The sequence below is a fragment of the Triticum dicoccoides genome, chromosome 5A (assembly GCF_002162155.2).
Source record: "Triticum dicoccoides isolate Atlit2015 ecotype Zavitan chromosome 5A, WEW_v2.0, whole genome shotgun sequence".
In the NCBI taxonomy this organism is placed as follows: Eukaryota; Viridiplantae; Streptophyta; class Magnoliopsida; order Poales; family Poaceae; genus Triticum; species Triticum dicoccoides.
The window spans coordinates 684,773,584-684,785,076 of NC_041388.1; the positions used below are offsets into that span (position 1 = coordinate 684,773,584).

Sequence of the window (11,493 nt, forward strand, 5' to 3'; positions counted from 1 at the left end):
CCAGTTCGCTTGTCCGATTCCTCACTGCCGTAATTTTTAGTTCATTTTGTCCCCCGCCCCTCTGACATGTGGGGCCCACATGGGTAGAGGGTGAGGCACCGCTATATGCCATATGGATGTTTGACCATTCAACAGAGTGTCACGTAGACAAAATATGAAGCCTTACTATGTGACCGTGACTGTCTCATAAGGCTGGTTGTAATTGGAAGTATCATATACTAATATCATGCATATGATACTAGTGTATGATACTACTACCTTCCTAATGTATAGTATCATATATTAGTATCATGTAGTACTTTGTTTATTGCCATGCATGACACATACTAGCATAACATTTATTATGATATAGTATCATGATATGATACTCAACTCTCTCTCTTTTTATTTAATTTTATGACACCTCATCAAAATTATCTAGTTGGCATGCATGATACTAGCTATAATACTACCATTACAACCAGCCTAACTATGAGTCTTTTTTTAGAACATGAGCCGTATTCTGTAATGATTTAATTATTTATTTTAATTCCTAATTTATTTTTTACATCTGATTTTTTTATTGAAAGGTGATCAAAGTAGCATCATTTACAAGAGAAGCAGCAATCTCCTTGGGTGGTTCATCCATCCACCCAGAACACACCTTACTCCTAGCTAGATCATGGGAACGATGTTTGCCCCCCTAAGAGTATGCTCAAAAATAATTTATGGTAATTACAAGCAATATGATAGCTATCATCAAAGATTGTTGCCGCAATTCCAAATGATCGTCTGCCATTCTTCATCGTCTCAATCACTTCAGCGTTATCAAAATTCACTTATATTTGGCATCGTCCGTCATTCTTCATCATCTCAGCCCCTGCTTATTTTCTTAATTACCAAGGCGACTACTATTTGGCATGTCGGTTGCTCATGCCCCTTTGTACAGGCACCCCTTGGAGGCACCCTTTGTAATCTTATATAAAGTGTAAATGTATAAAGGAGCGGGAGGCTCAATGCCTGCCTCGGTTGGCTTCCATGTATATTAATAGCAGCACAAGTTTACAGAGTTTGATTGCAATTTACAACACAATCAGGTATTAATACATGGAAACTATTTATATGGCAGAAGCTTTGCGCGGACTCCGGGATGAGGTGGCATCGGTGCTCTGTACTCTAACACTCCCCCGCAGTCTGAAGCGGGAGATGATGCAACCTGAAGACTGGAGCGAAACTCTTGAAAAAGAGCAATAGGTAACCCCTTCGTGAAGATGTCGGCGGACTAAGAGGAGGAGGGCACATTAAGACAGGAACAGTGCCAAGTGTGAACTTCTCCCCAACAAAGTGAATATCCAGTTCGATATGTTTGGTCCAACGATGTTGAACGGGGTTAGTGGACAAGTAAACAACACATTGGGGTTGTCACAATAGAAAATGGTGTCACTTGATATCAGCCGACGAAGCTCCTGTAAAAGTTGCCGTACCCAACATGACTTTGAGACGACCACAGCAACTGCCCTGTATTCTGCCTCGGCACTAGAGCGGGAGACAGTCGTCTGTCGTCGTGCCGACCATGAAATAAGATTAGACACAGTTTTACTATTGTATGTGTTTATTGCCTCTTTTTTAGTTTCAACATGTTATCAGCTACGCTCAAACGACGACAGACGAGACCGTCATGCCATAACAAACGTGTTCCCTTGTACTGCCAAGTATGTGGATCTCTAATGCTAACTCGCAAATTTGCTCTAGCATCTGTTCGTGCACAGTGAGGGACCAGTCCATAGATATGGATGCGGGAGACTGCCATCCAATGTTGTCCACATACATTTCAACCACTGTTCGAACTAACCGGACAAAATTTATGCAAACACGACAGATTTCTTTAAAATTGAGACATAATTTACATAAAAAGTTGATATTTCGACCGTTTAACTACAAACTAAACAAAAATCTAAACTCTTTACCAGATGACCATCTCGTACGTGTGGCCGCCCTGTCCTAGCACACCACCTTCGTTGTCTGCACCGTCGTCGTCTTCGTCCTTGTCCCTCCAGCGGCGGAGGGCCTAATGGTCGCGGCAGCCTTGTTCGACGGTTGCCTGCTACTCGCGGCGTAGCCCCTCCGCCTCCTACTGCACGGTGTGGAGTGCCGGCGCGGCCACTGCCGGTGAAGCCTTGGCGGCGGCCATGCCCTTGCGGACGTTGGAGGTCTTGCTAAGCGATCACTCCTCGTCGTACTTGGCGATCTCGCTGTCGAGGTGGCGGAGACGCACGGTGTCCGTCAAATTGGTGGTGATGGAGCGGTCGAGGGCCCATGCGGCGGTGAGGTCCGGGTCATTGCAGACCCATTCCGGCGGCGCGTCGGTCTTGGCGAACGAGGACCGGCGGGCGGCATTGCGCCGGTCCTACCGCGCCCGCTGACGCGCCACACACTCCTCCTCTGAGACAACGGCCCTCGAGCCCGATGGACCACAACACCACCGCCTCCAAGGTAATGGAGGATGCGCCTGCGTGCCCTCCTTGATGGTTCGGCGGCGGTAGCGGCGAGGCGGGCCCATTAATGCGTGTGTATAGGTTATGTGCCGACGGCGGCACAGGCTCGTCCTTAATGCGACATCCAAATTTGGATGCCGCGGCTATGCATGGGAGGTGGGATCCTCCTTAACCCGCCGGGGTGCGGACACCGGCTCCGGCTTGACGTGGTAACGCGGCGGGGATAGTGGGTCCTCCATGACCCGCGCTGGGGATGGTGGTGTCGGGCCCATCTGATGGACGCACTCTTCATTCGTCAGAGCCGCCTCCACGAGGAGGTGCGGACACCGTTCCAACTGCCGCTGCGGCTTCTGGTTCTCCTCCTCGCCAGAGGAGATGGCGATCTCCTCCTTGCTGGAGGAGCCGGCCGCCGTGGACGCCGAGGGGGGCGGAGAGCGCGGGCGGCGGCTCCAAGATCCACCGGAGGATGAACTCCCTCCGCCACAGCCTACCGACGCGGACCACCATGTCTTCGGTATCGTCGTTGTAGGAGAAGGGCTCAGAGAGGTATAGGACAGGCTCGGAGAGGAGGAGGGGATCGAAGAGGTGGAGGTGTGGATGTGCATCGCCGGTGCAGGGCTTATATACCGCGGCCAGACCTGGCGAACGCGCTATCAGTCGGCTTTAATGCGGCGCAGTGGCCGGCTTGGTTTCTCGAGACGCGGCGATGCCCGAGAGGTCGCGTCCGTCAGCGCCGCTTCATGTTCGGTCGCGTCGCTCGACATCAATTCCGGTTGTTGCATCTGCATGCTCTGTGCCAGCATGAATGCGGCGCGACAAACAGCGCAGGCGTTGGATGGATAGCGCAGGAGAGCGGGTGGGTATTTTAGGTAGGCCGGGATGGTCAAATGCGAACGTGGCAGCGGTCCGAACGCCTGCATAGCCCACCTTTGTCTCCGGATTGCGGAAAAAAAGTACGTTTGGACCAGGTCCATGTTGAATGGTACAACATGTTCGGACCATACTATCCGGACGTATGCGGATGGTTTGAGGGTCCGCACTGAAGATGCCTTTATGATTTGTACAGTGCTAGATGCTTTATATTTCTTTACTAACGAAGTAATTAGAAAATTAAACCGATCTTTTAAAAAGCATCAGTGCATATTCTACATAAAATACGTCTGGTTAAACGTGTACTTATATAAATAAAAACGGGTGCGGTGTGTAAAGAAGCTAAGAGCTTCTCCAGACGCATAAAAAATTTGTACGCTAAAATATAGCGTGCCACTATAGCATTTTTAACGCGCCAGACTCAACATTGGTTTAGAGCATCTCCAGCACACACACAAAAACTGCTTCGCACGCTAAAATTCAAGTTTTTTGGGCGCCAGACAGCTCCAGCAAAAGCTGTAAAATAATGCACGCGTAAAGTTTTTTGGCATCTGCCAAAAACGCGCGCCCAAAAAAACACACAGTGCAAATTATAAAGCCTGTAATCCGGCGCCCCAAATTTGCAGTTTGTTATAGCGCTTTTTAGCGTGTGCCCAATCTTTTTTTACGCGCGTACTGTTTTACAGCTTTTGCTAGAACTGTCCGTCCCCTAAAAAACATAAATTTTAGCGTGGAGCAGTTTTTGTGCCTGTTGGAGATGCTTTAAGCAGCTCATAAGTGCAAGGCCGACTCTACCGAGCTGTGCCTTTTGGGTGCCCCGGGGCCGTCGGGATGGCACGGCAGTGCTCGACACGCGGCCTTGACGCGCCGCCGCAAACGCCTGGCTGGCTCGCCAAGCGGTGCACCACCGGTGCGGTCCGCCATCCATCCGTCCAGTGTACGTCACCTGTCACTAGGCCGATGACGTCCCGCCCTTTGGCTGTGGGTGACGACGCGCCGCTCCCTGGTCAACCCGCCAGCGCGTCTCTTCAGTCTATGGCCTTCTCCATAAATCCTCCGACTTCCCCGCCTGCTCAAACAAACCAAGCCCAGCCGCGGCGTTTCCTCTTCGCCTCCGGCCGTTCCTCTGCTCACGCCTCCACCGTGACATCCATCTATTCTCTCTCCCTCTCTATCTCGTGTGCCTGTGTGTTGTTGTGCCGGCATGGCGGAGCAGCTCATCTCCACGGCCGTGCACCACACGCTGCCCGAGAGCTACGTCCGGTCCGAGGCGGAGCGGCCGCGCCTGGACGAGGTCGTGCCCGACGCCGACATCCCCGTCGTCGACCTCGCCAACCCCGACCGCGCCGCCGTCGTCGCCCAGATCGGCGCCGCCTGCAGCTCCCACGGCTTCTTCCAGGTTAGTCCATCCCAATTCCCATTCCCTCCGGCTTACAAGCCCGGCCGGCGCTCTGTTTTTCCTTTCGGAAAGAGAGAATGGGGGCGCTCTGCTTTCGCTCACCGTGCTCGCGTATGCCGCGTGTGGTCTCTGACCGATCGCCAGGTGCTCAACCACGGGCTGCCGCTGGAGGTCATGCTGGCAGCGATGGCGGTGGCGCACGAGTTCTTCCGCCTCTCGCCGGAGGAGAAGGCCAAGCTCTACTCCGACGACCCGGCCAAGAAGATGCGCCTCTCCACCAGCTTCAACGTGCGCAAGGAGACCGTGCACAACTGGCGTGACTACCTCCGCCTGCACTGCCACCCGCTCGAGCAGTTCGTCCCGGAGTGGCCTGCCAATCCCCCGCCCTTCAGGTACTCTTCACCAATTCCCGCCATTACACTTCCTTCCTTCCCCACCGAAAGAAAGTACTCAAAATTTGCGTCGCCGGACCTTGCTCCAGCACTGCAAGAAAACAGAGCACCCTTATGAAATTTGTGTTCCAAATTTGATTACTCCAGAAATTCCTTGAAAGTACTTTCCCCTAATTACTTTGGCATTATTTTGTACCAGCACTAGCACTGGTAGCTGTACCAATCAAGTACTCATGCGGCTGCCTTTCTAGCATAGTTGACAATGTTCCAGCATTACCTAGGGTTTCTTCAACTATAATAAAACGCACCTTTTTCAAATATTTTTTCACTGATGCCAAAGGTGCCAATTTCTTTAGCTTTCCGCCCTAGATTCAACCGTAAACAGACAAAGAAACTGGCACTTTTGTCATGAGTCACGAGACTGATCGCTGTACAGGCAAATTATCAAACAAACTAACAGACTATGCTCTGTACCTGGAACAACCAAGGACGTATTATACACCAAACTAACAAACTATGCTCTGTACCTGGAACAAGGACGGCGTACAGAGTGCCAAACTATTGCTAACAAACCATACAGTACACAGTACCAAACTATTATCAAGCTATACCATGTACCTGAAAGAAAACAAACCACCAACGACCTGTCCATGTGCTGGAGATGTATTCTCTGCACAAAGACAGACAGTGTTTCCTGCACTCATAAAAGTATTAGTTCAGGGCTAAGAAATCAGTAACAAATGGAAGTGGTCCATGCTACAATCGACACCGCGCACCTAAATGTCGTGCTAGAATCTGGCATAAACGTGAACGGGGGGCCTGGCCGGGGGAGAGAGCAGGGGTGACAAGGAACTGCCCAGTTCGGGTGACCTGTCAATATATGCCTCTTCTGCTACTTTGCTTATAAAAGGGCACAATTTGCAGCATGGGCGCCAAGGAAACAGAACAGATATGTCACAACAAGACAATGAAATAAGAACCACTTTTAAAAAGAAAATCAAACCGGAAAAAAACACAGGAGATCACAAGGAAGGACATCATCCATGGTGGTGGTCACACTCACATGATGCGTGTCCGGAACATTTCACCTGCTAAGGATCTAGGATTAGATCTCATGGATGATAGACGATGTCGACACAACGTCGCAACTTGTTCGTGTAGGGATGTGGGTGGTATCACTAGATGTCATTGGAGGATGGACATGGCAGAGGAACTTGGTACCGTAGGGCCAAGATCAAGATGGTCACTGGTACCATGACATGTCCCCACGAAATAGTGTTTAACAGCGACAATCGGCTGCTAAATCACGCGTGAATGAAAATATCTAGCGAGATGCTTTTGTTTATCTATATCGGAAAAAGATACTCCCTTTGTTAACTAATATAAGATTGTTTAGATCACTACTTCCTTGTATCCCCTTGATGCTACATTTTAAGTTACTGAAAACGCTGCTTTTCGGAAAAAGGATAGTTGTAACTTGCAAGGTTCAAAGATGATTAACTGCAGGCACATTTTTCATGAACCAGGGATGTCATGAGCACATACTGCAAGGAGGTCCGGCAGCTTGGGTTCCGGCTCTACGCCATGATATCGGCGAGCCTGGGGCTGGAGCAGGACTACATCAAGAAGGTCCTCGGCGAGCAGGAGCAGCACATGGCAGTGAACTTCTACCCAAAGTGCCCGTCGCCGGAGCTGACCTACGGGCTCCCGGCGCACACGGACCCCAACGCCCTCACCATCCTGATGATGGACGAGCAGGTTGCGGGGCTGCAGGTGCTCAAGGAAGGCCGGTGGATCGCCGTCAACCCGCGGCCCAACGCGCTCGTCATCAACCTTGGCGACCAGCTTCAGGTGATACACCAAGTACATAGCATATATCTCTTCAGCAAACCAAGACCAATCGGTTGCAGTATTCAAATGTGTGCCCTCATATTATATGCATACATCTTGTTGCAGTTTAGCAGCCTAGTTAGGTGTAGAACACATTGCTAATTGTCTATAGGTTCGGTATAATACTGTTTGATCTGCTCTAACTGAACTGCACCCACATGATTAAGACAATCTCTTGACAGACCACACAACAAGTGTAAACAAACATGAGTAGCCCAATGACTGCATGTGTACTCCATGTAGCATCATACACTGCACATGGACACACGTCACACGGTCAATTGCTTAGGCCAAGACATCTTACACTGTTTGCCTAGTTAGGTGTAGAACACATTGCTAATTGTGTGCAAGTTCAGTAAAATATTGCCCCGTCTGCTGCACTGAACTGTATCCACGTACATAATCAAGACAAACCCTTGACCGACCACAGAAGAAGTGCAAATAAATTACATGAACAGCCCAGGTCCAGTGACGCATTGCATTACGTCAGTCTCGATGTGCAATCATATAAGATACTCCGAGCATCATACTGTATACACTGCAAAATGGTCTGAGCAACGGGAGATATAAGAAAGTGAACTGCCCAGATTCAATGACGCATTGCATGACGCCACACTCTTCTCTGAACTCGCGGACTCTGACCGAAGTGGTGCTAACTGAAACCAATTTCCACTGTGTTTCAGGCGCTGAGCAACGGGAGATATAAGAGCGTGTGGCACCGCGCCGTGGTGAACTCGGACAGGCCGAGGATGTCCATCGCCTCCTTCCTCTGCCCCTGCAACTGTGTCAAGCTCGGCCCCGCCGAGAAGCTCATCGGTGAGAAATCGCCGGCGGTCTACAGAAACTACACCTACGACGAGTACTACAAGAAGTTCTGGAGCAGGAACCTGGACCAGGAGCACTGCCTGGAGCTCTTCAGAACCTAGTTTATTTTTCTTCGATATAAAAGAAGCCCATTCTCTTTTCTTTCCCATGAAAACGGTAAGCCACTCAACAAGGGTTCACCCTCCAGCCCCCTGCCAAACACCTTATCAAAAAAAAGGAACCAGAACCTAGCTAGACATGGGGGGAAAATCCGGATGTTTTTTGCCCTTCTCGTTTTCAGTCATCGCCATGTTTTGTCGATTGTTAGGAGTTGTTCTTGCCATCCTCGATCAAACTTTGAGAACCGATTGAGGCTCTGGCCGTGTGCGCGCATAGGGATGCAAATTTGTAACGTTCTGGGGTGCCCGTGACTTTTTGAAATTTAGTTCATTTGGCTGAACTAAAGGGTCAGGGGTTGGACTTGGACCCCCAGCGAGCGTACCATGATGGAGTTTTTCCTTTTTTGCGAGCGGTACCATGATGGAGTTGATAAAGGCTAAGTTCTTGTTTGAATTATGCAAAAAAATATAGTAGCTACTCTTGTTTTTTAGAATGGATTATATCTACTAGTTCTAAGAACTGAAATGGAATAAAGGACTGTTTTTTGTAGCTCGTACCATTATTGTATCTATACTGGCTGTAACTCTTCTTTATTTAAAGTTAAGTAGATGATTCTGTTTTCCAAAATCTGTGCATGTGACATTTTTATTGTTCTGTTCGGATGTCTATACTATCTACATTTAAATAACTAGCCCACACTAACATATTTCTCAACATGCACAACATGCACAACAGGTATTACTAAACAGTATAACACAGCTACCTACAAGCCTCCACAGTGATTTGACACTCTTAGCCGTCGGATCGCTCGAACGTAGGATTCAGATCAACTCGGCTGTCCCAAGTCGTTACGCACGCTTGCGACACCGTGTTGCGGGCCGCTGCTCGAGAACGACCTCCTGTTTACCTCCGTCAGCGGGCCATCGAAGGCCCAGGTCTTCTGATTCACTAATAGGCCCGGTCGTCCAGTTCCAATGCAAGCCCCCTCACCTCCTCTCCTCCTACCCCTGAAAAAAAAACCTCCTCTCCTCCTTTCTCCGAGATGCACCGTCACCGGGGGCGAGTTTCTGCCGCGCATCCGCCGCCCTTTATTGCTTTTCTAATTTCCTACTAGTGCAGCGTTCTTCGATCGCATCTGCGGCGGCCATCCGCACCGTAGGCATCCATCGCCGGATGTCTTTCTCCTGCATCCGCATCCATGCCTTGCAGCTGTACCGCGTGTTGGACACTCTCCTCATGAACCTCACAGTTCCTCCCAACAGCTACCAGATCCCCTCCTTTCCCTGCAACCAGAGCACAATCTTTCCCGTCTATCGGTGGTAGTCACATCAATCGGCAGGCTACTAGCAGCAGCGGCGGATGGATTGAGAACGGAGAATGGACGGGTGACAGTCAAGGTGTGTGGCTACAAACTCCCCTTCCCACTATTCTCCATTCACGATGCAACAGTAGGTGGCTGCATTTTTTTGACAACCAGATCAAGACAACGGCGACAGGGAGCAATTTTGGTACGGTTTTTTATTTGATCTGAAGCTATTTATGTTTTTTATCTCAAGAATGACCGTTTCAACAGATGGATTCTTAGCTATTCATTTTTGAGATACTCAAAGCATGCATTAGTCATTACTCAGTTATTTTGAAAACCATTTCAATTCTGAACCATGTCGTTTTCTTTTGAAAACCAAATCAATTATTTACTAACCGGCGTTGCCCATAGCCAGCCATGTGCTAACTAAATTCCCCGCAAAAAAAAACTAAATTACAGTTAATTCGTAAACTTGCAAACACCATTTGACTTGATAATTCATGCTACAAAATTGCTCCACCAGGCATGGCTAACTACGAATTTCAAATCTCTAGCCCACAGAAAAATTGCTATTATAGGGTAAGTAAAGGAAATAGCTTGTGCTAAATGATGGATCACCCTCGGTGCTGCGACCGGCTGCCTGTCCTTCGCCTCGCCGCGCTAAGTAACCTCGAGGTCCTCTTCTCCTCCGTGCTCGTGCTCGAGATCTGCTGGTGATGAGCTCAACGCCTCCCTAGCTCTCCTCTCTTACCCTGAACACTACGCCTTTGTTAGTCTCAACCTAAATTCCACCTTTTGTGTGTATCAGGCTTCATGGTACCTATGAATCCATCAGCAGTCTGGTTGCCCTTTTTCTTAAATTATTTGCTCTATTTTGCCACTTTACAGTCTTATAATTACAAAATTAATCAAAATTTTGGTTCTGCACAATGTCTTTAGGTTGCAAGGTAAAGAACTTCTGGTAGAAAGCATTTAGCTTCCAAAACAAGAGTAATATATGGACACAATTGATTAAGAAAATTAACAGGAATGACGCTGGAGAGATTTTGTTCAGAGCAGATCGTTTTAAGCCACTGTCGCTTTCAGGAAAGAGAAGGTACATATAGTTGTTATTACAGATAACATATGATAGCTCAATTGGTTCAGAGCAGGGCGTTTCAAGCTACTGATGTTTTCAAGGTTGATTGCTACTATTTGGAAAAAGAGTTGAAGTGGAAAAAGAGTTGGAGTTGGAGTGAAATAGCACATGGAAGCACCTACAACTACAAGGGGGTCTCACTAGGTACTGTATGCAGGATGCTCTTCCAGAATTTGTGCCAGGTGTATAATAAGTAAATGGCACTAGGTATTGATCTATTTTTTACTTTTTGTATCTTGAATTCTTGCTGTTGTGGGCTCCTGAAATCCAGTTTTCAGATGCACCTCTCAGTCTATAATTTGCGTGCTCCACAAGAAAGTAAATGGTACAAATTTCTCAGATATGTCTAACTACACAAATCTTTTGACATATTTCTCTTTCCTACATTAGATGTCATCAAGATAGGCGGGTGCGGCAACGCGCGCTTCGATGATCTAGTATTAGCATGCAAAGGAAAGGTCCACCTCAACATGCAATAATGCATAGAAAAAATCATGCAAACATGCATGAGTATTTTCATTATATTATGCTAATAATTTTAACAATTATTTCACAAACATAGAATAATCAAACATAATAAATCATATATTTTTTCAATTGTTGTATTATTGTTTCAAATATCCATGTTCCATATAATCAAATCTCATTGCTAGAGATTTTTACCCCACATGTTGATGCAGTATTATTTTTAATTATTTCAGTGGGATTTGCATGCATGAGAATAAAATAAAAAATAGATTAGCAATATGTGAATAAAAATAGATTATAAATATGAGAATAAAACAAACTAATAATATGAGAACAAAAATAAAAGACATATAAGTTTTTGTTTGATTAATTTATAGTTGTAGAATATTTATCGAATATGGGTAACATGCATGGTATATATTTCCATGGTGGTAATGAGGTGGCATTGGCATGGTGGCTAGCATGACGAGTTGGCATAATTGCATGTTGGCTAACATGATGAGTTGGCATAATTGCATGGTATATATTTTCATATTTATAGTAGTAGATGATATCTCGCACGTTGTTGCATGAACGTTTTGCAATATATTTCACTTTGATTACTTGAAGTAATAATATGAAAAGATACAAGT

The 11,493-nt window shown here is 47.3% G+C and overlaps 1 protein-coding gene across 2 annotated transcripts; it reads left to right on the plus strand.

Moving 5' to 3' along the window:
* Positions 1-4,548: 4,548 nt before the first annotated feature.
* LOC119304136 (flavanone 3-dioxygenase 2-like) lies at positions 4,549-8,576 on the plus strand. Of its 2 annotated transcripts, XM_037581302.1 has the most exons (4): positions 4,549-4,743; positions 4,888-5,135; positions 6,662-6,986; positions 7,709-7,951. In XM_037581302.1, the coding sequence occupies exons 1-4, from the start codon at positions 4,549-4,551 to the stop codon at positions 7,949-7,951; spliced, it is 1,011 nt and encodes a 336-aa protein (XP_037437199.1). The 2 variants fall into 2 exon arrangements, with proteins under 2 accessions (XP_037437199.1, XP_037437198.1); XM_037581301.1 differs by having other exon boundaries at positions 4,549-5,135; positions 7,709-8,576.
* Positions 8,577-11,493: the final 2,917 nt, after the last annotated feature.

Bases quoted from the DNA above. Each gene is read 5' to 3' on its own strand.
- LOC119304136 (XM_037581301.1), top strand. From the start codon at position 4,549: ATGGCGGAGCAGCTCATCTCCACGGCCGTGCACCACACGCTGCCCGAG. The intron at 5,136-6,661 runs GTACTCTTCACC...TTCATGAACCAG, and splicing joins GCCAATCCCCCGCCCTTCAG to GGATGTCATGAGCACATACT. The intron at 6,987-7,708 runs GTGATACACCAA...ACTGTGTTTCAG, and splicing joins ACCTTGGCGACCAGCTTCAG to GCGCTGAGCAACGGGAGATA.